This window comes from Sturnus vulgaris, chromosome 18 (assembly GCF_052056855.1).
Source record: "Sturnus vulgaris isolate bStuVul1 chromosome 18, bStuVul1.hap1, whole genome shotgun sequence".
In the NCBI taxonomy this organism is placed as follows: domain Eukaryota; kingdom Metazoa; phylum Chordata; class Aves; order Passeriformes; family Sturnidae; genus Sturnus; species Sturnus vulgaris.
In genome coordinates, this window is record NC_142260.1 from 9,859,444 (window position 1) to 9,885,796 (window position 26,353).

A 26,353-nucleotide genomic window follows, 5' to 3' on the forward strand; every position below is an offset into this window, starting at 1 on the left:
GAAATGAATATTTGATCCCTGAGTTGGAAACATCTGTTGCTTTTGAAACTTTGTGTAAAACAATTGTTTTTAAGGCATTTTTTAAGCTTGCTGGTTTTCCTTGCATTCAGGTTTTTGAAAGCATTTGACCAACAGAACATGAGGCATGGAAGAGTTCTGAGGTTATCAGCTGCTTTGGGCTGAGCATCATCATCTTTGCCCAAGTGGATTTAGGCTTCCAAGACAGGCCTTCAGGTAAAAACTCTTCTCTTTCACAGCTGATGCTATTCAGAAAGGAACTTTTCACAGGGTTTATTCCAACAGTGTAATTATTTGCAGTCTAGAGGATTAAATAGTGAATATTTGAATTATTTGCAGTCCTGAGGATTAAAAAGCCAATTTGATTCATTTGTACTTTTAACTAGACTTTTCAGACCACCATTGGGTTATAATATCTTTGTGGAGTCAGCTCTGCAGAGGTGTTTATTTCTATGGAAATGTGATAAATTCAGTGGGAATTGAACTTTAAAAGTTTGTGAACTCTAATGTGGTCTTCATATGCAGAGACACATTAAAACAAGTGTTCCCTATCAGAAGTATTCCTGTTAGGTAAAAGCAATTGACTGGCCAGGTAACATAAGAGTAAACCTGGTTTAGTTCAAGATCATTCTGACAACTTTAAAAACAGTTGTGTTATATAATGTGTTTTGAGAGTGGTCATGTTAACTGAAAAAGGAGAAATTACCTGTTATTTTTACAGCAAGAGGAAAGAATAGAAACTGATTGTTGCAGTTTTAAAATAATGCTAAGTTTGAGATAACTTTTTTGGTTAAAAACATGTAAGTGTCTGCTTATATTAATGCAGTGTTTTTTTGTTGGGGGGTTGTTTTTTATTTCTTCCCTAATGTTAGACAGTCCAATGGCAGACCAAAGGATGGACATATCTTCTACAATTAGTGACTTTATGTCACCAGACCCTGCTGACTTGATCTCCAGTTCCCTTAGCACTTCAGGAATGGACTGTAATAGGAAAAGAAAGGGAAGCTCAACTGATTATCAGTAAGTTGGATTTCTCTTGATTTAGCACTGCTAAAAGGATGTGGCAACACAACAATACAGTGGGGAAGACTATAGAAATATTTGTAACAGTTTTAAAATAACCTCTTCTTTACAACCTGCTTTAAAGGTTTTAATAAAGAAAGCTGCTATGCACTAAGAGGCAAGTTCATTATTTTATAATAATAATAATAAAAATAAAGCTGTCATCTCAGTGCAGCTAGAATTGAGGGCTATCACATGGGGTAAGGCTGAGGAGAAAATCTTCTGACTGGTGGGGGAGTAGAATTAGTACTGATGAAAGGTACAGTGTGAAGGTTGATTATATTGATACTGTTTACATAGGAAATACAATGCCTGACTAACAGAGGGAGGAGATAATAAATTTATTGAAAAGTGGAAGTAAAACTAGGAGTAGTCCCTTTTCTTCACCTATTTTTTGCCTATTAAGTCACTTCCTATCAATGTGCTGCCAGCCTTTGCTTGATGAAGCAATTTTGGCTCTCATTTGAATATGAATCTGAATAATCTCTGGTTTGAGGTATTAGAGCCGTCTTTCTTTTAACCAGCTGATTTAACCTTGTAGTGATTCTCAACTGTAGAAGGAAATCCCACCAACTCTGCTTTAGAGCAGTGAAGGGCACAGCAGAGTTTGCCAAGCTGCCAGACCTGCACTGGGAGCACCCAGAGCAGCCTACTTAACTGCAAGTGCCTGTGCAAGCCTCCTCTGCTTTGTAACTTTGCAAAGTGTGGCTGCAGGGGAACTTGTGAGTGGCCACATCCATTATTCATCCAGCCACAGAGTCCATTTTTATGTAATTTAAGCACAGATTTTATTGCTGGGGGCGTTTGGATTGTTGACAGCTCTTTTTGCCAGGAGGGGCAGAATTTTTAATCCATGCTGAGCATCACAATTAAGAATTAGATTCTTTTTAAGAGAACTTATGCATGAAACTTTAAATACCTCTCTGGACTGCCTTTAGTCTCTCTGAAAATCACGTGTCCCTCTAGTCCAATTGACTACAACAAAATTGAGTGAACAGCCTCAATCCCACCAACTTCCTCTTCTCTAGAAAGGTTTTCTCCATTTTTATTCCTCTGGGTAGGAAGCATCACTCAAGTCTTCTTTTCCAAAAGACAGCTTGTTCTTGTAAGGTATAAATCTGCCCTTTAGGTTTTGTGTGCGTTTTTTAAAATGTGTGGAAACTGTTTCCTTGAATCCTTAGTAAAATAAGTGTACTTCTTTTGTAGTCATACACTTCATACCAATTGTGTAGTCATACCACAGTTCATTTTATGTTGCAAAGTCATCAGCTGCACTTTCAGCTCCCCACAACAGTTTTTTAGTTCTTTCTGCTGCAGCTCCTCCAGGAAAATTCCTGCCCAGTTTATTGCTGTCACTTCAGCAAGGGCTGGTCCAATGCTGTTGTCCAAGACTCCATGCACAGGACTATGAACAGTAGATTTTAAATTTCTTTTCTTGGGAGTAATGTTTTCAATTGAAATATTACACGATGAAAAAGCAAACTACTACCCTGATGCATTAGTAACTTACCTTGTACCTCTTCTAGATTTTGCTTTCTAGGGGTTTTTACTCACAAACCTCCCAGAGCTAAAGATGAAGTCACAAGGGCTGGTAAATTGTGAGCATCAGGACTCAGTGGCTAAGACAATAACTCAGGTGTGCAGGTTGGGAGATGAAGAAAACATTTAGCATTTATAATAATTGTTATTTTGAAACTGATCACAGAGATAATCAGTCTAAGAGTGCAGTGAGTAATACACGAAGAGCTGCCATGTTTGTTTGTAAGAAAGCTCGTGTCCAGTGTTGAACAGGAATAACTGGGATGTTATTGGCTGAGGTGAGAAGACTTTTTCATAAGGTTCTTGTAAAAACACAGCCTCTTATCATGGTAAAGCTCAGTGGTACTTCAGGTCCCTTTACAGTCCTGAAGTGATGCCAGCAGTTAGAAATGCATGTAGAAATTCTGTTTAATGTCCTCGTTGAAGTCTGTATAAAGTTCAGCTTGGGACTTTGGACTAAAGCAAAATGTGCATCTGTCCTGCTGGGCAAGAATCAAAAACTGAGAAACTTGGGATACTTTATTTTTATTTTTATGTTTTATTTCTGGCCTTAGAGTCCTCTGAAATCCCATTTATCTAACCACAAGGACAACTCGCGTAAAGCACAGATCTTTCCTTTCTGAAGATGAAACAATATCTCAATGATTTGCATAACATAATTTAGGTTAGTTGTTTTATTAGTTGTTCACGTTAAGTGTAATGAACTATGCTCTCTTTTTCTTAAAAAGCAGAATTATTCTTTCAGAAAGTAGATTAATTTGAACAAACTTGTTTCTTTAGAAAACGCTCACTGCTATTGTCCTGTTTTCATTGTGCTTTTCATTTCAAATAGAATATGAATTGTCTTGAGAATTTCAGCAGAAGATGTAAGACATTGTTCTTGTTTCCTATATATGGTGTACTTTATTTTTCTTTCTTTTCAGGCTCGATGGCTTTCCTTTTGAGTAAGTATAAATATTTTAGTAATTGGTTTCACTTGGAAAAGATGCCTAGTGTTTTTTTTTTTCCCTGCCTTTTGCTACCATAGACATAAAATTCACAGGTAAAAATTAAAATAGAATGGACAGGCCTAGGAATGTCCACGTAAGCATAGTTGTACAGATTTACATAAATCAAAACATTCTCCTCCTAATTATTTTGTCTAAAAAAAGATGTGTAATTGTGGGCATTTAGTTTTTTTACCAAGTATAGCTATGCAAACTTATACTCTCCTCTCCTGCTTAGTTGTGCACTTGTGGCTACAATATAAAATGTGATAAGGGGGATTATTTCTATTCTTCATGCCTCTCTCCTTACTTCTTTTCTTCATGGTGAAACAAAGGCACATCATGTATCTACACTGGAAGTTGTACTAATTTCCAATGTGCCTGATTAGTTTCACACAGGCTTTTATTCTCTCCATGCATTTGGCCATCTCCAGTGGTGTGTTAATTCAGGTTATTACCATTTTCTACCCCAAAATCAACTACTGTAAGGCAAACTGAGCTATGGAGCATACAGGTATCTGCACAAAGTTGGGTTTTTTCCCCTTCCTCTAGTTAACTGAAAAACATTTTTGTAACAGATGATATCTTTGAACTGCAGCATGTTTTGCTGTCAAACACATCAAACTGTGCCATTTAGTGAGTTCTGAAGGAGACATTACTAATTTAAGAAAATGTTTTAATGTTACAAAAACCACACAGCTTCCTCAGTCCTTCCAGGTTGTTGATTTTATATTCCTATTTTTCTATTGATGATTTAGAGACAGCAGGAATACTTGAATGTGACTTTATGGTAGTTGGATAACAGTTCTGCCAGTCCTGCTGGATTTGTGATGTGTTGCTTTGTTCTGTTTCTGCAGGGAAGGTATGGATACAGATAAAGATGACCAACATGGAAGGTACTGTTGATACAGTCACTGAAATCTCAGTTCCACAGTTCTGACACAGGATCCTGACTGTGGATGCCTGTTCTCAGTGTCACTGTGGTCCCAAAGTGTTGCTTTGCTGGGATGAAGGAATAATCTAAACAATCTTAGTTTAATCAGCATGGAACAGATAAACTAAAACACCCCCAAGTCTGAGGCACAATGTTATAGATGCTGATCTTTGCTGTAGAAAGGTTAAATAAACATTCGAATTCTAAAAAACCTGATCTTAATGAGGATCAGTAGGATGTGAGATGCAGTAAAAGAGTTGAGTTGGTTGAGTGCTTTCAACACTGTAACTTTGACATGTCATTTCTCAACAGATTGGAGTATGCAGACCAACAAGGCAGGATAAAAAATGCAAGGTAATGATCTAAACAAATATATCTAAAAGAATTCTCTTACTTTTTGCCATCTCTGAATTATTTGTGTATGTTTCTTCTGAAAAGATCTTTTTCTAGCTTTGACCTTCCTTAGTTTTTCTATATCTTTGCACTGTTCACATTTTTCATGAAGTTTGCATAGAGTAAAACAACTAATTTGGTGAATAGCTTCGTTTTAGTCACTTCATTGCTGTTGAAATTGAAGCCAGATATGTTTCTGATAATGTTATTCTTCATCTTCTTTCAGACTTCATATTGGGTTGTAAAAGTGTTAGCAGTGAATCTTAGTATGGGAAAATATAAACTTTACCAACATTGGTGTGTTTTCTGGCAAAAAACCAGAAGCTTGTGCTGCAACCTTTCCTGTTGCTTATAGCTGTTCTTTACCCAGATAATTAACATCAAATGTCTGAAGAGTTTCTGCTGTCCTTTCCACAAGGGTGCCAGGGTATCTTACTTACCCTGAGGAGGTTTTGGGCATTGTTCCACGTGCTTCACACTGCCCTGCTCTGTGTGTGGGTCACTAATTTGACTCTCCTCTGCCTTTATGAAGGAAATAGAATGAGAAGGATTACTCATTAATAAATAGCTGCCTCATTTGTTGTCAGTTTTTGAGGTTTCAGCATTAGAAGATGATGTCATTGTAATGCTGGGTTTTATCTTTGGTTTGGAATGAAAGAATCGATTTGTAAATTCCTAATTGTCTGTGCAGGGAGGCTCACAGTCACATTGAGAACAGGCACAGGGACAAGATGAACACTTTCACTGTTCCATGTGTTACACATTGCCCTTCTCTGTGTGCTGTGTGTGTGTGTGTGTGCAGGGAGGCTCACAGTCAGATCGAGAAGAGGCGCAGGGACAAGATGAACAGTTTCATAGACGAGCTGGCCTCGCTGGTGCCCACGTGCAATGCCATGTCCCGCAAGCTGGACAAGCTCACTGTGCTCAGGATGGCTGTCCAGCACATGAAAACACTTCGTGGTGAGTTGCTTGTGATGCCTTAAGTTTTAGCTTTCATATTTTTCCAGATTCTGCACTGCATTGGTGTGTGACTCTGAACCCCATAAAAAGTGTTACAAGTTCTCCTCCCAGCTCAGTCACACCAAACAATCCTTTTGCAGCCCCACAACCAAGGACACCGCTGCAGCTTCAGCCCCAAAAAGTGCAAACAGCAGAGAATTGAGGAGAGAACCTGGGTCTGGAATTGGAAATGGACCAAAACTTATAAAAGTGTGAAAACTCATGACTCAGTGTCTGTCTTAGGTCCATCTTGGGTGTAGACCTGGCCAGGCTCTTGCACTGCCCAAGGTGAATCCTTTGAAGACCTTTTAATAAATCCCTGCTTTATTCTTTTAAGTCTGTCTAGCTTCTGTTCCAGGTAAGCCTCTTTAGGCATCACCTGGGGCTGCAGGAGCATTCCAAGTGTCATTTCCCCAAAGCCATGCTTTTTCTCTCCCTTTTTTGCCAAAAAGGAGTAAGTTAGTTCATTTTGGGAGGACTTCTCCCCTTTTCTTAGCATTTGATGCTGTGTGTTCATTCACAGCTTACTAGTTCATGATCCAGTAAATGTCCTGATGTGCCTGGGGGAACTTGGGGATGAGAAAAGAATCATTTTCCATCATGTGACCTATTGATCACTACTGCCATATTCCACAGCACCAAGGCACCTGGGGAGAGGGAACAAAGGGCAGTGCACAGTTAATTCTGGTGCAGTACTGAGCACTGCTTTGAACAGGCAATGCGTCAAGTTGTTGGATAGAGAGGTTCGATTTTAGGTGTGATATTCTCACAGGATTTTTAAAGTTTTGTGTTAGTACCTTTAGCTTTGTGTAAAAGAGTAGAGATTACCTTGAAAACTCAATTTTGGTCTTTTTGACCAGTTTCTGTTGCAAGCACTTGAAGGGAAACACAGAGGTTTGGAAGAGTTGAGGTTGTGAGAAATCTCTGTGTGTTCCTAAAGCTTCAAATGAGTGAATCAGTGCTTGGCTACAATTGGTGCTGATGTTAAAAGCTTTAAACCTTCAAGAAATGCACCACTGAGAGAAAAAAGGGATGCAGCTAATGGTAAAAGAAAGACCCTGGTGATTGTTCTCATTTCTAGGAGAGCTGCTGCCTTCAGTTATATTTAACCTCCTGGTTTTGAAAGGCTTAACTTTCCTGCCACTGTCATTTGGTGAGGTTAATACTTCATAACACTTCAGTGGTTACTAATTTGACTCTCCTCTGCCTTTTTGAGGGGAATAGAATGAGAAGAATTACTCCTTAATAAATAGCTATGTCATTTGTTGCCAGTTTTGGGGTTTTGGCATTGTAAGATGATGTCATTGTAATGCTGGGCTTTATCTTTGGCTTGGAATGAGAGAATGAATTTGTAAATTCCTAAGTGATGATTTGTTTACATGATCATATCATGTTTTACTGAGTTATAAGGAGAAGAAATAGTTTGGATGGTTTTATTCTTTAATATCTTATTTTTATAATTTCTAATTCTGAGACCAGGCCATAAATCAAGGACAGCCTGTGGGTTCAGAAATATGTCAAAGAATACTTTTATATCTCAGAGGCATTTAATTTTAATTTCTACCTAATGCAGTACTTATGTCTTACCAAAAAAAGCTTCATCCTTTTTTAAGTTAATACTGACAGAGCTCATGTTGATAGTAAAACAAAACAAAAAAAGGTTCATTTTAAAGAACTCCTGCAATGAACAACAGCCTAAGAAGGAGCCAAAGGAGAATTGCTCATTTAAGTGTGTAATATTGGTGATATGGGAATTGTTTGTTTGTTTTCTTTAGGTGCTACAAACCCATATACAGAAGCAAATTACAAGCCTGCTTTTCTATCAGATGATGAATTAAAACATCTTATTCTCAGGGTATGTTCCAACTTTTAATTAAGAGATATTAATATCTGTGACTGTAGCTCTACCAAAGCACACCACCAGTATTTTTCTGCCTTGTATCTCAGCTTAAAAATGTTTTGATTATGGAGTATAATTAAGAAATCTGGAGACTGCTTCAGAGAGTCAGTGAGTTTAATGATGACTAGCACTTCTTAATTTAAATAGAAAGATTTTAGAGGGAGATTTAGGTGGGAACCATCAGAATCTTCAGTTATTACATGTACAAACCAAAATCACACAAATTGGTTTCTTGCAGACTTGCTTACCTTGCCATGATTTTCAGTGATACAATGAACACTTTTTTATTGGGGTCACTGATGTAACATGACTTAGCATGTTCAGCTGCCTGCTGTTACACTGCTTTTATAGTGTGGAGAGCTCATCTCATTAGTCACTAGTTCAGCTCTTCTGGTGACTGTGTAATTGTTGGAGCACTGCAGTGTCCAGATGCAGAATTTAATTTATGAAGATACATAATTGGGGCCTATTGCTGCGTGCCTGTGTGTGACTGAAAGGCAGTACTTTGCAAATAGGAATTAGTTGCCTCCAGGAACAGAAATACATATCCAGGTTATGGTTGGTTTCTAAATGAGGAGCTTTAAAATAACATTTTAATTTGAAGGCATTATTAAACATGATCATAATATTATTGGACAAGACATGGGTTCTTTCTTCTCATAAAAGTTATTTTACATTCTGGGCACAATGCCTAGAATGATGCCAAAAATGTTTGTAGATGCAAAAAAAAAAAAACCCTTCATTGTAATTTCACATTTTTCCTGTTGACTCACCTCTAAATGTTAAGACAGCTCTCCTAGTGTAAAAATTCTACTGTACACAAAGTGTTTTTAAAGGTTATAACAATGCAATGAGGATGTATAACTTGGGATTTGACTTTTCCCCTCCCCCCTCAATTAGGCAGCAGATGGATTTCTTTTTGTTGTGGGCTGTGACAGAGGGAAGATACTGTTTGTTTCAGAATCTGTCTTCAAGATCCTCAACTACAGTCAGGTATTCTTTTCCATTTTAAGTACATTAGGTCTTAAAAGATTTGAGAGCTTTTTGGTGGCTGTGCCTTTATCTGTGGGTAGGTATGTCTTGAAAGCTGAGAGGTGTTGCAAAGAGAGAGCTTTTCTCTGCCATGTCATTAGAGAAAATTGTTTTCTGGTTTCCATTCAAAGCAAGGAGGTGAAAAGGAACTAAATTTAATCCACTGATTGATGCATTCTGCTCAAGGATTTACCCTCGGGCTTGCAAAAGTATTAGCTAATTGTGAGTGTAAGCAAATGGGGTTCTTTCAGTAGCTTCACATGGATTTTTCAACTTAGTGTTCTTTCTATCTGTTCTGGTTTTGCTTGCATGCTTACTGATGGAAACTGGAAAGCATTTATATCAAAGCAAGGTTTTTAATACATGCTCAATATAAGGCTTAACTTGGACCATGCATTGTGTAAATTATCTTCATTTTTTCTGTCATCTGCACCCTCATCAAATTTAAAACCTGTGTTAGCTTCAAAGGTTTTCCTCAGCTGGTCTTTAGGTATATACTAAATACCTATTCATATGTAAATAATGAAAGAGAACATTTGCAATTAGGATTTTTTAAATTCAAGTGTGTGGTAGAAGAAGTAAGACTGAGTTAGAAACCAGAATATTTGGGGGGGGGAAGTTGAGTGTGCCAGTTCTGCAAAACTCTCACTAAAAAAAGATGACAGAAATTACTGTGTAACATGGTCATAACTTCCAAACACAGAGAAAAACCTTCCATCAAATCCCAGAATCATAAAATAGTTTATTTGGAAGGGGATCTTTTAAAGGTCATCCAGTGCAAACCCCCTGCAATGAGACTGGATCTGGATGTTTGGTATTCCTTGGCTACACTTTTATATATAAGGATTATTCATGCTGGATGCTAAAATGAAGAAAATACACTGAGCCATTATTTTACTTTTTGACTGAATGTTCAATCTCTACAGAATGATTTGATTGGTCAAAGTTTATTTGATTATCTCCATCCTAAAGACATTGCCAAAGTGAAGGAGCAGCTCTCTTCTTCTGACACTGCGCCACGAGAAAGACTCATAGATGCAAAAAGTGAGTGCTACCACCTTGGGAAAAATGTCCTCTGGAGTCACTGCTGCTGGGGCTCTGCCTCAGGCCTGCAGTGGGGATGTGGGGGGCATGCTCTCTGCGTTGTCTCATGCCAAGGAAGCCATAGCTTAAAGACAGGAAAAAAACAAAAAAAAGGAAAGAGAAGTGTGAAACTGGTACCTGGAAGCTGTTGGGTTTGGCAGGCACTGTGGCACAGAGGGGTCCTCTCTCTTCCAGGCATCAAAGCTTTAACTTCTTCCATTACAACAAAGGAAGCATTTTTTCTAATCCATCATTCTAAATGGTCAGAATACACTCAGTATTATCTTGGTTGTCTGTAGCTGTCAGCCAAGATAGAGGATTCATTTTATTTGTCTACTTATTTATTGTTTACTGCCACTGCCATCAATGACCCGGCCCTTCTCTCAGGTTTTTAACTTTGGAATCATTTCCTGCCATGTATCTTAGCTCTGTTCCACTCTGGTATTTTAAAGAAGTTCTGTATCTCTGCTACTCTTGGGGTGAGTGGGTGTTTAATTCCCTCTCATAACAGGAGTTAAGTGGAAGGTGGTCTCTTAAAACTGCAGATTTCCAGGTCATTAAGTTCTCATGCTTGTCAGGAGCCTGAATCTCCTGGATCTCAGCTCACAGAAGCCACCAGCACAACTTCAGAAGCTGAAGTTGAGAGAGATCATTTGAGGGCAGGGAGCCTGGAGGCTTCAGCAGAATCAGCTGAAGTTTTTTCTGGCTCCTGGTTTCATCGGTTGTCAAGCATGAATATCCAGTGCTGCCTCCTGGTTTTTTTGGGGTTGTTTTTTTTTTTTTTTTGTATGCCTCTGACAAAGTTAGGGCGAAAATAAATACTATGAATTACAGTCTTCCCATCTGCTATGATAGACGGATTGGTAGAGTTTCAAGAGCTCATACTGGTGAAGAGTATGAGGATGTGTGCACGTATTTATTTTTGTCTTGGCATGAGTAACTCAGCACAGCTTGTACTCACACCACAGTGCAGCAGCTTGGAGGGCATGTGGCACAGGACAGCCTGGCCTCCTGGACATCACCTCACTCCAGTGCAACTGTAAGGGAGGCACACTTCCCACTAAAATGCTGGAATTGCTGTCTTCCTCCTTATGTTAAAAGACCACAAAGCCTCAGAAGTTTTCGTTCATGTTGACAGCTGCTTGATTTTACACATCCCCATCATGCAGACATGGTTGGAGTGGATGGCAGGCTGTGAGAAAATTGCTGTGGGATTTAAGTCCTCCATCAGCCCTTGGAACACTGGCCTTGCTGATAGCTGTGCTCCTGATGCATGCCATGGAAGCATTCCATGTCTTCCTGGGGCCCCGGTGGTACAAGAGGGATGTGTTTTGGTTGGTTTTCCCACAGAAAAGAGTCCCTTGTGAGAATATGAGAAAGGTCAGGATTTATTGTTAGGACATATCCATGTGCACCTATTTCTGCAAGGCAAGAGGGACTTCTGAGACATAACTGGAGGTCTTGGGGATTTGCAGTTCCTGTGTGGGTCCCTGCTACCTTTTCTCCTGCCTCTGTCCCTGGAGTGTCATTGAGGCTCTTCTGCTCTATGTGCACACGTGTTTTCTGGGAGGGTGTTGTGATAGAAAAGGGCCAGGAGCCTCCTGAGTGACTGTGTATGGAGTTCTGCTCTGCTTGTGGAAAAGTAATCTCTCTATTTTTAATAAGTTCAGAGGAACTGCAGTGTTTATCACTTGTGTGGATTTGTCCAATCCCTTGCTGCTCTTGGCACTCAGCTCCCTGTGCTCTCGAGCTCTCACAGCACAGAGTCAGAACCTCAGCATTGCTGTGGTCAGCTGGGTCCTGCACAGCCACACACATCAGAACCTCAAACCCAGGAGGGGGTGAAGCGTTGTGGGGTGGGGTTTGTGGGGCAGTTCCCTGTGCCATTCCCCTGAGCCTCCCTCTCTGTCACACAGCCGGGCTCCCTGTCAAGACAGACATCACGCCCGGGCCCTCGCGCCTCTGCTCGGGCGCGCGCCGCTCCTTCTTCTGCAGGATGAAGTGCAACAGGCCCTCTGTCAAAGTGGAGGACAAGGATTTCCCTTCAACCTGCTCAAAGAAGAAAGGTAACCATCGTGCTTTTATTACCAAAGCTGTCAGGATTTATTGCTTTTTTTTATACTGCTCGTTTGCAGTGGTTACATTTTTTATGTTTATTGATGTTTCTTACTAAGATTCTGAACTATGTTTAGGTCCGTTACTTCTTCAAACTCTTCCTCGCCCCCCTCCAGTATCTCTTACACACCTGTATTAGTATTTAAAGCCAAATTCTCCACTCTGGTTTATTGAAACTTTTTCAGGCAGTCTGTGCCAACAGTTCTGAGGGTTATTGCATCATCTTCAGGCGTGGTCAGATCACAGTTTAAAACATGGTCAAGACATTCAATCTGGACCACCTGGCCAGTGTCTCCAGGAGAGGGGAGCTGTTCCTTGTTCTCTGCTCCATATTTGCCCAGTGATATGTGGATGGATATCCACCTCAAAAAATGAGTGTGATTCTAAGTTCATCTGTGTGTTTGGTACATTCTGAGTACTGGAAATATGGCATTTCTACACCTGGAATATTTGCTCATAGCATTAGCAGTGTTGTAATATTTTCTCCTCTGCAGGCTGTTATTCTAGGCATGTTGGAATATATATTTAGCCCAAATGTGAAGGTTTCTTCTTTGAGTACTGTGAATAATAAATCTAGTGTTAAAGTGTAAATACAAATAGCAAGAGAACAGAGGTAATTTTGGTGTATTCTCTGGCTGGGCCAGCTGCCCCAACTCCCTGTGAGGTTCAGGCTCAGCTTCAGCCTTGGATCCTGCTTTTGTGCTTACTGCTGGGGAAGCCACTTTGTGTAGCTGGCATGAGCCTTTTACTCCACCTCCCCATGAAAGTCTTCTTCCTTGGAGTTTTCAGGCCTGCTCAGTGCTGAGGAATAGGAATTCTCCTTCTGGATACTGACATTGCAAACCTTCATCACCCCTGTGTATAGCTGTCCCCAGCACACCCCAGATAGTGTTAGTGTATGTTCTGCCAAACATGGGTTTTGTAGGAGCCTCAGGTTAAGATGAAAGAGGCATTTTATTTATTAATCTACTAATTTCTTCATACATTCCTTTTGGTTATTTGCTTCCTTTGAAATAATAAAATGTGATGCAATTTTTGCTCAAAATTACTGAAAACAACCTTGGTCTGAACTCTGTGATGTTTCAGCATAAACAGTGATTTTGCCAAGATAAATTGTTTATTGGATTATCTGAGATTAGCTGCATTACAGCAGGAGTGCTGAAAAATCCTTTAGAACCACAGAGTCATTAAGGCTGGAGAAGGTTTCCAAGGTCACTGAGTTTTAGCCTTTGACCCTTGTCAACCAGACTGTGGCACTGAGTGCTGTGTCACTTCTTGAACACCTGCAGGGATGGGGACTCCAGCACCTCCCTGGGCAGCCCCTTCCAGTGCTGAACAATCCTTTCAGTGAGGAAATTCCTCCTGGTGTCCAACCTGAGCCTCCCCTGGCACAGCTGGAGGCCGTGTCCTCTCATCCTGTCACTGTTTCCTATGAGAAGAGGCCGATCCCCCCTGGCTCCCCCCTCCTGTCAGGCAGTTCTGGACAGTGATGAGGTGTCCCCTGAGCCTCCTTGGTCCAGGCTCTCCTTAGTGAAGAGTATCCCAAATTTCCTGGCTCCCCCCTCATGTCAGGCAGTTCTGGAGAGCCATGAAGTCTCCTCAGTGACGAATATCCCAAACTTCTTGGCTCCCCCCTCCTGTCAGGCAGTTCTGGAGAGTCATGAGGTCTCCTTAGTGAAGAGTATCCCAAATTTTGTGCATAGGAGAGGAGGTGCATTATTAGCAGAACTGAGTTTTAGTTCTCCAAAGCCGTATCCACGACCTAACTCCTTTCTTGGGTTCTGTTGCTTTGTTTTTTCGCTTGTTTCCTTTCCACAGCAGACCGCAAAAGCTTTTGCACTATTCATAGCACAGGCTACTTAAAAAGCTGGCCTCCCACAAAGATGGGGCTGGATGAGGACAACGAGCCAGACAACGAGGGCTGCAACCTGAGCTGCCTGGTGGCCATCGGGAGGCTCCATCCCCACGTGGTGCCGCAGCCGGCCAACGGCGAGATCCGCGTCAAGCCCACCGAGTACGTGTCCCGCCACGCCATCGACGGCAAATTCGTCTTCGTGGACCAGAGGTGGGAGCTCCCCTGCTGTCAGAACGCCAGGCTCACCTGCTGGCTTCCCCTTGGGTTCCTGGCATGCTTTGTCCTGCTTTGTATTCCCATATATGTGTGCACAAATAACGGGAGGGGAATGCTGCAGCAGTTGTTTCGAAGCCTTTATTCCGTTGATGCCTAGAGGAGCTGGAATAGAGGTTAGGCAGAGTTAAGAGGAATAAAATGGATATTTATTGAGGGACCTTCAAAGGCCACACCCTGGCAGTGCCAATGCCTCAGTCGTGGCCCTGCCTGGATGGCTTTAAGATGGAAGCAAAAGAGAGCTTGGTCATGAAATCTCACATTTTTATAGGTTTTAGTCCATTTGCATACAAAAGTCAACTGTTCAATTAATAGCCTCAAATCATGACATTTCATCCTCCTTGCTTGCTTGCCTGCCCTCCTCTTTTCCCATTGTTTATGCTTAGGACCTGAAGTTTGAAGAAATGATCCTTGAGTCCTTAACTGGACTAGGACTGTTTTGTCTTCACTGCCCAAGCACAACAGAAAAGCACACCTAAGCAGAACAGAAAAACTTAAGGCATCACCATCACTGTTGGGATGGATAAGGGTTTGACAGGAAGGTCTCACAGATAGGTGTGTATAACAGAAAGATCTTTAAATGTAGAATCTGAAAAAGGAATAGAAATGAAAGCCAATTTTGATATAGAAAAATTGTTGAGCTAGTCTTCCTGGATAATTAAGAAAAGGGTATGTTAGTATGTGAGTTAGAAGGGGTTTTTATAGCTCAGAGCAAAGGATAAACCCACCTCAAACAGAAGATGTTTTTACCAAGCAAAAAGATTTCACAGGCAAAAGACTGCCAATGTGGCAAGAAGAAAAAAGGTCTCAGAATTTTCCACTGAAGAAAACTGAAAAACAACTTCTAGCTTAAACTGTGACATACTAACTTTTTGTAATTGGAGAATAGTAACATGAATATGGTAATGTTAGTAGTTATGATAGGCTATAGGTAATAATAAAGGTATTGATTGGTTGCTATGTATTAAGATGCTCAGCAAAGAAAAGTGTATAATGCATTGTAACCAGAACTAGAGATGGCTTCAGACAAGCCTACAGCTGTGGGCTGGGCTCTTTCACCCATGACCCGTGAACTGCTGCATCATCTGGGTACAATAAACAGCATCTTGAGAGCCATCTGGAGTCCTGCATCCTCCTTTGGGCTCTTACACATCACAATCATCAGTCTCGTTTTACAGAACCGAGCAAGGGAGATGGAACAGCTTCAGCTGCTGGCACAGTGAAGTGGTCTTGGTTCACCAATTTGAATTTTTTTGCTGTGAGATAGAATTAGGAGAAAGGCAAAGCAGGCTTAACTTTAAATGGTACAAAGAGAAACTTTATTACTGGAAACTATAAGGAAAAAAAAAGAGAATAAAACTTTGGACTACTTTTCCCTCCCCTACATGCTTCTTTTCTTTCACACTGAAAACGTACAGAAAAACTCACTCAGTTTACCACAGTAAGTTTTTAAAGTGGTCTTTCACTAATTTACTTGGAAGAGGAGACTTCCCTCTTCAGTCTATGGAGATGTCTCCACAAGAAACAGTTTTCTTGTGGCTTTGATGTCACAGTGATCAGCTGCCCAAGAGAATGGAAATTTGATCACTATGATCACTGTGCAAAAATCCCTTCATCGACTAACAGTTTTTCCCATAACCATTATTGAGGACCATATCAACTGATGAGGCACACTTTATAACAGTTTAAACAAAAGCAGACGAAGCTCTCTTTGTTACAAAGTCTTTTAACAGCTCTCTAGCCAATAGCAGAATATTAAAAGCTGACAAGTGTTTGCTCAGGCCAATTAATAAAGCTGCAAGTGCATCTTGCTTTGAACGGTGCTTGCTTCTAATAGCTTATAACAATGGATAAAACTTCATTATTAAGCTTACACGTTTCTACTATCTTGTTTAAAATCTTTTCCTGAGGCCTGTTTCTACACAGCTCACAGCCCTATTGATTCTTGTCCTTGCATCTTAATCTCAGGGTGGAGAAATGCAAGAATGCTTTGCTTTCACACAGCTTTCTGAGGGTTTTATACCTTTTCTATTTCCCATACTCACTCTTTACAGTTTTTTAAAGTTTAAAACCATTTCCTTTTATACTTTATCATTACATTGGTTAAGTGCATATTCACACATATTCAAACATTCCTGAGAGTTTACATGTTCTGGGAATTCTGCTTGGTTTTAACCTTTGGCTTTTCTTCAAGCTATCCTGTAGATGAAATTAATGTATTTTATTTCTTCTTGAGGCTCTGTTCTGTTTGTTTGACACTTCCTGATAACCAGAGAGTCAGTAATAAATTTTTCTCGTGTCCTGGTTCTTTTCAGTGTTACCTTATTCACATAGGATATTCTACAATACATTAAATCACCATTATCTGTTTCACAGTACTGAGTTATTCTTACCATTGTCAATTAGTTACAAAAGCATTAACCACTTCTGCAACAGTTAATACACAGCACATAATCTTTATTTCAATATTTTGCAAGACCCTAAACTATAATATATTTATTACACTAAAATACATAAACTATACAGGGCCAGAGTGTTGGCCACAAAGGTTGACAAATTATGTTCTATTATATCTAAAGCAGTTAAAAGTGATTACAAATTTTACTCTATCAAAATAATTTGCAAAAGTCAATATAAACTAGCAAAAGCCAATAGCAACATAATTATTTAAACAGATTCCACCACAGGTCACTGTCCAGCACTGCTTCATGGACAGCTTTCCTTGCAGCAGTGTAGATACCATTGGGAAAAGAAATTGCTGCCCTTTTTAGCTTTTTTACTGCAAGCTGGGTTGGCTTTTGAGGTGGAGCTCAAAGCTGTTACTGCACATTTATTTGGTATGACTGATTAAATTAAAAAAAATCCCCCAAACTTCCAAAAACGTGGCAGAACAACTCCAGGATCATTTCTGCCAATTCATTAGGGGTGTTATGGATGTGTGTAATCTTCAGAAGAAAATATTTTGAAACTGGACCCTAATTGGTTCCTGTGTTACTTGAGACCTCTTGCAAAGAGCATGCAGTTAGGAGCTGCAGAGGCTGGGTTAGGCTTTGCTGGCTTGAACACTTACATAACTGTTTACTGGGACACATTCTGCTGGATTAATGCTTCTCTCTGTGACCCTGTGTGGTGGTAAGAAGGAAAGCTTTTCATAAGGGTTATCTCTTGGAAATGCTTTGAGAACTTGTTCCCGTGTGGTATCTGCTTTCAGACATCAATTTAGTACCTAAAGGGCTAATTCTTGCCTTTTCCAAAAGAAATGGAATTGAATTTTTTTCAGCAGCAGGCACATGTGACCTGAATCTTCCTTGGACATGACTGGATCATGGAGGGAGAAGTAGGAGCTTGAAGGATGTGAGTGGAGAGGTGGTGCTGGGTTGGTTGGAGAGGATTTGCTGGGTTCCCTCCCTTGTCCAGAGGGTTTGAGACTGCCCAGGTGAGGCTGTTCCAGCTTCCCTGAGGCTTTGGCTCAGCTGCTTGAGACACAGAAAAGCCCAAAGTGACAGAGCCTGCCTGCTGGAATTGCCTGCAGGGAGACTCAGTGATCTTTAGTGCCCTTTGAGAGGAAGTAGAGGATGGTCATGGGAGGAAGTGCAGTATTTTTTAAGTGCATTTTTTTTTTTTTTGTGTTACCTATCTGTTTTGGAGTGGTTTGGTTTGTGGGTTTTGGTTAGGCTTGGCTGGGTGTTTTTGGCTTTAATTTGATATAAATCTTTTGAAAATGCCAACTCCTGAGTGCTCAGAGATGGTGCTCACTCTGGGAGCTGTGGGAGCATTCCTAGCTTTCTGTTGCTCAGAAAATGCCATTCTGTCTTGTTCATAGACAAGTTTTATTTTCAAAAGATCAGACATATTCCCCTGATGTGTAGTTTTGAGGCATTTCTAAAATAATGAGACTCAGAAAATATTGACCCATTGGATTTAAACACATATGCTTTTGTTGAATTGCTTTCCAGCTGTTGTTTACAGTCCCTGGGATGTCTGTGCTACTTCAAAGGGCTCTTTGAAAAGAAATTAATTTAGAATAAAGCTTCATCTGTAGGCCTGAAGTTGACATCCAATGATCTTTGCTTCTCCTGGAGAATATTTAGGCACCTGTAAAAATTGAAAACAATTTATTTCTAAGTCAGGTTGTTTTGTTCATACAGACTTCAACTGTCCATTTATCATTTGTCCAAGGCAGAAACACTTCCTAAACTCCCTGTGACTTTTCTGTCCTCATGGACTGCATGGTCCCTGGAGAAGCACAGCTGTGGATCAGGTTTTGGATTACCAATTAACTGGGCTACCAATTAGCCAGGGAACTGCTTAACAATTCACTGCTGCAATGGCAGCCACACCGAGCAGAGTTTCAGAGAGAATCATCTCTCTTCTTATTCATTCAGGACTTCTCATTGGTGTGCAGGATGAATCTGAGAGTAAAATTAAGTTCATTACCTATGCACATGTCATTAGATAGAGCTTCAGGACTCAGAGCTGCCTTGTTAAGTCAGGGAAGTGAGCTGAGGGAAAAAGTAAATACAGGATGAAATTCCAGAAGGACACAAACAATTTCCTTCGTTGCATAATAGAACATGGTCAGATATTGAATGTAGCCAGTCTCTCGATGTCTGTGATTTGGTGCAGATTCTCCTTTCCTGTCCATCCTGCTGTGAAAACAAAAGGGTTCACAAATTCCCTGTAGCTGCTCATGCTGGGTGTTCCCCATCTGTGTGGGGTATCCTCCCACAGCAGTGCTGCCAAAAGCCTTGGTTGCTAAAGTTCTTGGAAAAATATTGGAATAAGCTGGATTTGGTTCCCAACTCTTCCATTTTAAAGATAGGCAGGCTTGGGTTTGCTGCTTTGTGGTTCTCTAAGAAATTGTTTTGATGGGTTTTGTTGGAGTTTTAAATGTCTTGGGTTGAGTGAGGCTCACCAGACAAAAGTGAAAAGCAGTTTGAATTCCTGTTTCCTTCTCCAAGGCTGAGGGCTTTGATCTCCCTCTCAAGGAGGACTTGAAGTGTCCTCAGCTGGTGCTGAATTCTCTTGGTGTGTTTGGGAAAATAGAAAATGCCCCATATGGAAATCCTATGGATTTTGTGCTTCAGCTTTTTTCTGTCTGATCCATAATTATTGATATGTACTAATTTCTACATTTCATAATGTTTAATTTGAGCTTCTTTGAGATTGCATAAGAGATGTTGATCTACCTAGGTTTGTTCCTTATTGCCCTTCATGTTTTATTTGCATTGGAATAGTTTGGAATTGTGACACTTACTTCAGTTTCTTCAAGGAACTGTCACTTCTCCCTCAGTAATTTTCTTCTAAGAAATGTACAAAATCCAAGTTGAGTTTGGTGAGGTGTTGTTCTGTCCCACTTCTGACCTTTGATGTCTGTTTATGCAGAAAGCTTTGTGTCATCTTGTGGCTGCTACAAGGCAGCTTTTTTCAGGCTTAAATTCCCGAAATTACAGCAAATCTTCAAAGCTATTTAGAAAGTCTTACATCCCCTCTGGTGGTGGTGGGTCAAGTGTAATACATGAGGGCTCTGGGTGTTAGGTACTTTTTTAATTACCTGAGAATTAAAAATAGTATTCTTAAGGAATTTATTTCACCTTCTAAGCCGAAAATTCCTTTCCGCATTACTTGAGCCGTACCCAGCCTCGGTGTGAGCTTTAGGAATCTCTGACTAAGACTTCAACTTGAAAAGATTTTTTTTTTTTTTTTCTTTCTCTTTATTTTCTTCCTCTTCTTCCCTTCCCCAGGGCAACAGCCATCCTGGCATACTTACCCCAGGAACTTCTAGGTACTTCGTGTTATGAATATTTTCATCAAGATGATATAGCACATCTTGCAGAATGTCACAGACAAGGTAAGATATTAATAATTCAGGAAAGGAATTTTGTTGAAAATATCAGGAACAGTTGTGTTTTAAGGGAACCAAACAGACTTGAAAAGATGTGGGTATTGCTGTTTGCAAGTGCTTTAGTCAAGAGCATTGTGCTGCATGTGCCAAGCACTGTGATTAGCTTAGACTTGCATGGATTTGTAGAGAATATTTGAGGTTCAGGATGGCTGAGGGGGATGAGGGAAGAATGGCATTTTTCTTGAGGGATGTGGGGAGGAATTAACTGGGTGTTCCCTGACAAGGGCTCTATTTATGTATGTAGGTATGTACACTTGACACAAATGACTTGTTTTCTGCCTGTCTTCAGTTTTGCAGACGAGAGAAAAAATTACAACTAACTGCTACAAGTTTAAAATAAAAGATGGCTCTTTTATTACGTTGCGGAGTCGCTGGTTCAGTTTCATGAACCCTTGGACCAAAGAAGTAGAATACATTGTCTCCACAAACACAGTTGTTTGGTAAGTGCTTTTCCCTCAGCAGGTGCCTGGGATTGCCCATTGCTTTGCCCTTTTCTCATGTGAGATTTGACCTAAATATGTGCACACCTTCTGTAAGACAAAAGGTGTCTTCTCCAGAAAACATCCTCTGGGGAGAGAGGGTTTAGTTTAACAATTGCAGTAATTTAATTTCTGGTTGTTAAAGCTTGCAGGAAGTAGAAATATTTTCTTTCTTTGGGAAAAGCTGAGGCTCAGTCTTTGTAGGAACTTAAGGAACGTGCATTTCTTTGCTTTGGCAGGCATTTCTCCCCCCTTTTCCTTTCTCTGGAGGTGACTTCTCAGCAGAATAATTACTGTAGAGGAGTTCTGTGCTGAGAGAAGCTGTTGGGGTCCTGCACTGCACCCTTTGAGGTGGAACAGGGTGGCTGATTTCTGTTGTTCACCCAGCCCTGGTGTCAGTCACAGGGATGACAACTGACTCACACTGCTGAAACTCTGCCTGCATGACGTGGGTTTTAATCACTGACAGGGTTTTCTACCTCTCTGGGGTTTTCTCTCACTGACTTTTCGAACCCTTGTCCTCCACAGCACCACGGTCCTGGAGAGCGGGGACGGGGCCTTTCCCCAGCTGGCAGCATCCCCACACAGCATGGACAGCGTGCTCCAGGCTGGAGAAGGTAACTCAGGGAGACCCTCCCTGCCTGCCCTGGGGCTCCAGGCTGGAGAAGGTAACTCAGGGAGTCCCTCCCTGCCTGCCCTGGGGCTCCAGGCTGGAGAAGGTAACTCAGGGAGACCCTCCCTGCCTGCCTTGGGGCTCCAGGCTGGAGAAGGTAACTCAGGGAGTCCCTCCCTGCCTGCCCTGGGGCTCCAGGCTGGAGAAGGTAACTCAGGGAGTCCCTCCCTGCCTGCCCTGGGAGCAGCTCATCGTGCCTGCACACATTTGCTGCCCTTCTGCACCAAGATTGGTTCCTTACCCTAAGGAAAATAAGGTTTAGCTTTGGGTCTGAGCCACACCTGCTGAGGGTTGCTGTTGGTAATGGATAAGCAATGCTGAGGCTTTTCCTGCCCTCTCAGTGTGGGCTTTTCTCTGCTTGGAGTATATCAGGCTCCTTCCTGACAACCTCCCAAGTGCTGTGCAAGTGTGAAATCACATTACAGGAACAGCTCCTAACTGGTCAGATCTCACTTCTCCCTCCACTTTTATCTGCAGTCATCAGATACCTGGGGCTTATCCCATATTGAATGGAACATGCACTGGCAAGTTCTTCACAAAAAGCAGAGAACAAACATGTTTGGAGAAGAGCCTGTTTGGGCACAGAGTGGGGCAGGTCTAGCAAGGCCATCCTGTACCACCTCTGGACAAGAGGTAGCACCAGATGCTGAATTCTGGAAGAGAACAGCCAGATTCTAAAAGAGTTGGGGTCTGTTCTGTCCCTTCTGGCACAGGGGGACATCTTGACACCCAGCACAGCTCAGTGCAAGCCAGAGCTTTTAATCCATTTGAAGGCACTCACCAGTTGGTGAACTGTCAATAAATCCAGGTCCTGCAGCTGCTCAGAGCCTAAACACATTTTCCCCATGGAGAAGGTTTGCAAGCTTTTCTCTGACCTTAAAATTTCTGCTCATTTCAGGTGGCCCCAAAAGGACCCATCCCACTGTGCCTGGAATTCCAGGTGGAACAAGAGCTGGGGCAGGTAAAATAGGGAGGATGATTGCTGAAGAAATCATGGAGATTCACAGGTGAGAGAAAGTGGTGTGAATTTAAGTTGTTTTATTATTGTTCTTTAGGAGGAGTTAGACTTCCTAAATTTCCTCTGAAAGAACAGTTTATTCAAGCTGAATAAGGAATGATCCAACTGTATTTCTCAGACAGCTACAGATTCCTGTTCAGCATCTCTGAGGTAGTCAGCCCCCACAGGGAAAGCATGAAGTTACAGCTTCCTGTTGCAAAAGACTGATACTGGCAATTTTTTTTGCAGTGGTGATGATGATGGCCTGTTTACCAGAAACAGGAGTTAAAAAGAGCAGCTACCTAGAAACAAATCCATTCCAGATTGTTCTTTTCTCAGTGACTTGAGGCTGTGAATGGCACAACCTCCAAATGCCAAAGCTGTTGAGCGTGTGCCAAAACAGCAATGTTTGTTTTCATGCAGTCCATTCACTCAGATGCTTTTGGAGTTGTTGGATGTGCACGATGAGCTTGTGCAGCTCCCCTGCAGCTCTTGGAGCAAGGACACAATGCTGGGGCCTTCCCATGGCAGTCAGGATGTGGGGCTGGGTCAGGGCAGGGTCACTGAGGTACTGTGGGGATCCACAGGTGCTTCTGTGTTCTCACCTGTGTGAGCAGCTGCTTTCAGTGAGTACCACTTCATTTCTGCTGGCTAAAAATCCCTGCTCCTCACGGGTTTCCTCTTGGGAACTGTGTTCTCTTTCCTTTGGAAGGGGTCTGACCCAGCAGATGTTTGGTGGTAGCAATTTAACCACACTGAGCTGCAGTCCAGGGACACATTCAGTTTGTTTCCCAGTTTTGTTCCTGCTGCAGGCAGGAGACTCCCTCCATCCTCACTTCAGGCAGCAGCAGACCTATCCCTAAGGCTTCCTTCCTCTCTGTAGGAATAGGAAAAAGAAGAAAAAACATGGCTGGGCCAATACTTTGAAGCTTAACCATCCCTTTTAGTAGCTGTAAAGCATTTAATTAGCCCAAGTGAGTGTAGTAGTGCAGTTACCACCCATGTTTGCATTTCAGTTCGGACCCTGGGTTAGTTCCAGTCCTTTTTCAGCAGCTGTTACTATTTTCCAAAGCTGCCTTCTGTTCAGCTTTCCCAGGGGAGCTCTGCCAAGGAGAAGATTCCCATTTCCATTGCTTTTCTCTGTAACTACCCCTCCTCCCTTCAGTCTGGAGATTTGTTGGTTCTACAGTCAATACATTATTCATTATTAATGATATTTGATCAAGCTGTGGAAAATGGAAGTGAACAATGCAGCTTTGAGCAGTTAAAAACAATCCAGTGTCCAGTGGACTTGTGCAGCAGGGGCTCACTGGAGGAGTCTGGGTTACTGTGACTGAGGCAGCTGGAACTCTTAGCTGGTGGAAATTGAGTAAAAGACTCAAAAATGAGGCTTTCCTTAGCAGCCAGGACCTTTTCCTTCTGACTCTGTAAAGGTTGTCCAGGATAAAAACAGGGAGGAGGTAAAGCTTGCAGACCCAGCAGGCTGGATTTACACAGGGCTGGGCTGGCTGCAAAGAACAGCAGTGCTGCTCCTGCTGCTGTGAGGAACACTGAGAATGGGAGATGACAAAGTGAAGCTCATGCTTTTAGTGCCTTTATGAAGTCAGCATTTAAAACTCCAGGTGTCTGAGTGGCTTGTAACCCTATGCCCTGTTTTATGCATGCTTCAGGATAAGGGGATCATCACCTTCCAGTTGTGGCTCAAGTCCCCTGAACATCACCAGCACCCCCCCGCCCGACACATCCTCGCCAGGAGGGAAGAAGGTAAGAAAAGCTTCCCCCAGGCCGGGGGCAGTCAGGGCAGGGGTTTGTGCTCAGGGAGCAGCTCCTGGCTGCTGGGCTGGAAAAGGGAGCAGCCAAAGCCCTGCTGTGGTCACAGCCCCTGTTCAGCACTGCCTGAAGGGCAGCGAGCAGCAGGTCCCAAACACCAGCAGTGTTGGACACTCCCTCGCCCTTTAGGTTGTATTTTTTTCAGCAGAGCTGCGGGGAACAGCTCTCCTCATCGGTCTCCACCCTCCAAAAACTCTCTGCCACCCCGTGCTGGTGAAGGCTGGAAATGCTGGCACTGGAGCACTGGCTGAATCCCGGCAGTGTTCCTGTGCTGCTGGAGCACAAACCAGGACAGTTCTGTGCTTGCCTGAGCACTGGGAAGTTTTTTTTAAGTCAACACCGTGCACCTGCCTTGCTCTGAGATTGCTTGAGTAGCACTCAGGTACCATTACCAGCACTGAGCCACCTGAACTCTTGTCCTGGCTGCTTCCAGCAATCTCTAAATGCTTATGGAAGTTTTATCCAAAGAAAGAAGAACACTTATCCAGATCCTTATGCACTGCTTCAGACTTACTTAACCTTTTTTTCTCAGAAATGATGACTTGCTTGTACTGGAACAGACAGTAAACATTTCTGTCTATTCCCAGCTCTCTTTGTTCCTGATACAAAACTTCAAGTTGGAACACAGTTACAATTCTAGTAATAATTATTCTTTCTTCTTCTGCCCTACACTATTCAATATGATAGCACAGAATTAGGGGCTGCTGGCAGGGTATAAAGGAAAATACAGCAGGTGCAGGGTTGGATGTTTTCAGCATTGCCTTGGTGTTTCTCCTTGTTTAGAAGATTGTTTGTTATAAACCACAGGGTTATTTTGGGAAGTCCATCTACTCTATATTAAAAATTCCACTATAGTACAGTTTAAGACTTAATGCACTATTTCATGCTGCTTTAGAGCTTCTGTTTTGTCTTTAAGATCTTGAATGGTGGCACTCCAGACATTTCTTCAGCTGGGCTGCTGTCGGGACAAATCCAGGATAATTCTGGGTACCCATATTCCGACAACTCCTCTATCCTGGGTAAGTGAAGTCACACATGGACACTGCACCAAGCTGGTTGGTTTTAGCAGTGACTCGCCTTTACCATCTGCAGGCACAAGAGCTCTGTGTGCCCAGAGAGGCACCTGGCAGCCTAGTCTGTAACCTTACCTTTACCTAAGGAAAGTGCCAGGGTAGTGCTTGGAAGCTCTTTTCTCTTGCTGAGTCAGTGTCAGTGTTGTGTGTGCAGTGTAGCACTGGGGGAGTCCCTGTGAGCAGTGACCCAGTGCCCCTGCTGTGCCCGCTGAGCTGAGCTGTGTTCCCTGCAGGGGAGAACTCCCACATCGGCATGGACATGATCGACACGGAGCAGGGCTCCAGCAGCCCCAGCAATGACGAGGCGGCCATGGCAGTGATCATGAGCCTGCTGGAGGCCGACGCGGGGCTCGGCGGCCCCGTGGACTTCAGCGACCTGCCCTGGCCCTTGTAAAGCACCCGGCACCCCAGATCCAAGTGCATTTACTGGTGGAGCTCTGCAGCCTGTGAAACTCGTGGGACTGAGAGGCTTTTATGTGGGAACTTCATAAAAGCTGTGTCAGAACGCAACTCATCCTACCATGTGTAACTTCAGACAAAGTGGAATAACCTGCTACAGTGTTCTGTGTTGATTTGGTTAGCTGTGTATAGCTTGCGATACTTGTATATTTTGGATTCTGTTGTTTGAAATTTTTTTTAAATCACTGTGCAACTCACTGGCATCAGTGGTAGCTTTTATATGCAAATGACCATTTCAGATGTATGGTGTGTTTTTACACTGCAAAACAGTCCCCATGTGGATATTTCTTATACTAATTGTACCATAAAGCTGTTTATTCTTTCTTGTAAGAATCCTTTACTATAAATATTGTTAAAGTGTAATGTATTAGACAGTTAAATATTTTTAAAATAAATGTTTCCCTTGTTCTAAGATGGAGCATTTACTTTGATAAATAAATTTGATAAAACCCTGCTGAAGGTGCATGCTAGAAGCACTTGGTATTTATCATTTCTTTAGCCTTGGGGGAAAAGGGAGGAAAGCCAGTGCCTTACCTACGCTGACACGACTTTGTCATGACAGTAAATTCCCAGAGAAGCTGTTGTTACTTACTCCTACATCCAGGTTTATCCTGAGAAAAGCACAACAGGCAGGTGCATTGAAATAGGCTGATTATCTTGAAGAAATACCTGTTTTTCACTTCATATTAACCATCCTTCCCCTGAGGAAAGAAAAGCAACTACTCGCAAAATTCATAACTCGGAGATA

The 26,353-nt window shown here is 42.0% G+C and overlaps 1 protein-coding gene across 7 annotated transcripts in view; it reads left to right on the top strand.

Annotated features, from left to right (window-relative positions):
- Positions 1-26,078, top strand: part of BMAL1 (basic helix-loop-helix ARNT like 1) — a 50,769-nt gene extending 24,691 nt beyond the window's left edge. For 5 of the 7 annotated variants that reach the window (XM_088175426.1, XM_014882486.2, XM_088175427.1 and 2 more), the window contains exons 2-19: positions 111-234; positions 891-1,038; positions 3,543-3,563; positions 4,463-4,501; positions 4,852-4,893; positions 5,735-5,892; positions 7,707-7,786; positions 8,732-8,824; positions 9,790-9,907; positions 11,863-12,012; positions 13,880-14,126; positions 19,934-20,040; positions 20,384-20,534; positions 21,102-21,190; positions 22,145-22,253; positions 23,914-24,007; positions 24,990-25,092; positions 25,380-26,078. In XM_088175426.1, coding sequence (XP_088031552.1) covers positions 899-1,038; positions 3,543-3,563; positions 4,463-4,501; positions 4,852-4,893; positions 5,735-5,892; positions 7,707-7,786; positions 8,732-8,824; positions 9,790-9,907; positions 11,863-12,012; positions 13,880-14,126; positions 19,934-20,040; positions 20,384-20,534; positions 21,102-21,190; positions 22,145-22,253; positions 23,914-24,007; positions 24,990-25,092; positions 25,380-25,540 — 1,902 coding nt within the window. In that variant the 5' untranslated portion in view covers positions 111-234; positions 891-898 and the 3' untranslated portion in view covers positions 25,541-26,078. Of the gene's footprint in view, positions 1-7; positions 235-890; positions 1,039-3,542; positions 3,564-4,462; positions 4,502-4,851; positions 4,894-5,734; positions 5,893-7,706; positions 7,787-8,731; positions 8,825-9,789; positions 9,908-11,862; positions 12,013-13,879; positions 14,127-19,933; positions 20,041-20,383; positions 20,535-21,101; positions 21,191-22,144; positions 22,254-23,913; positions 24,008-24,989; positions 25,093-25,379 lie in introns of those variants that run through there. The other 2 variants (XM_014882488.2, XM_088175423.1) reach the window with 2 other exon arrangements.
- Positions 26,079-26,353: the final 275 nt, after the last annotated feature.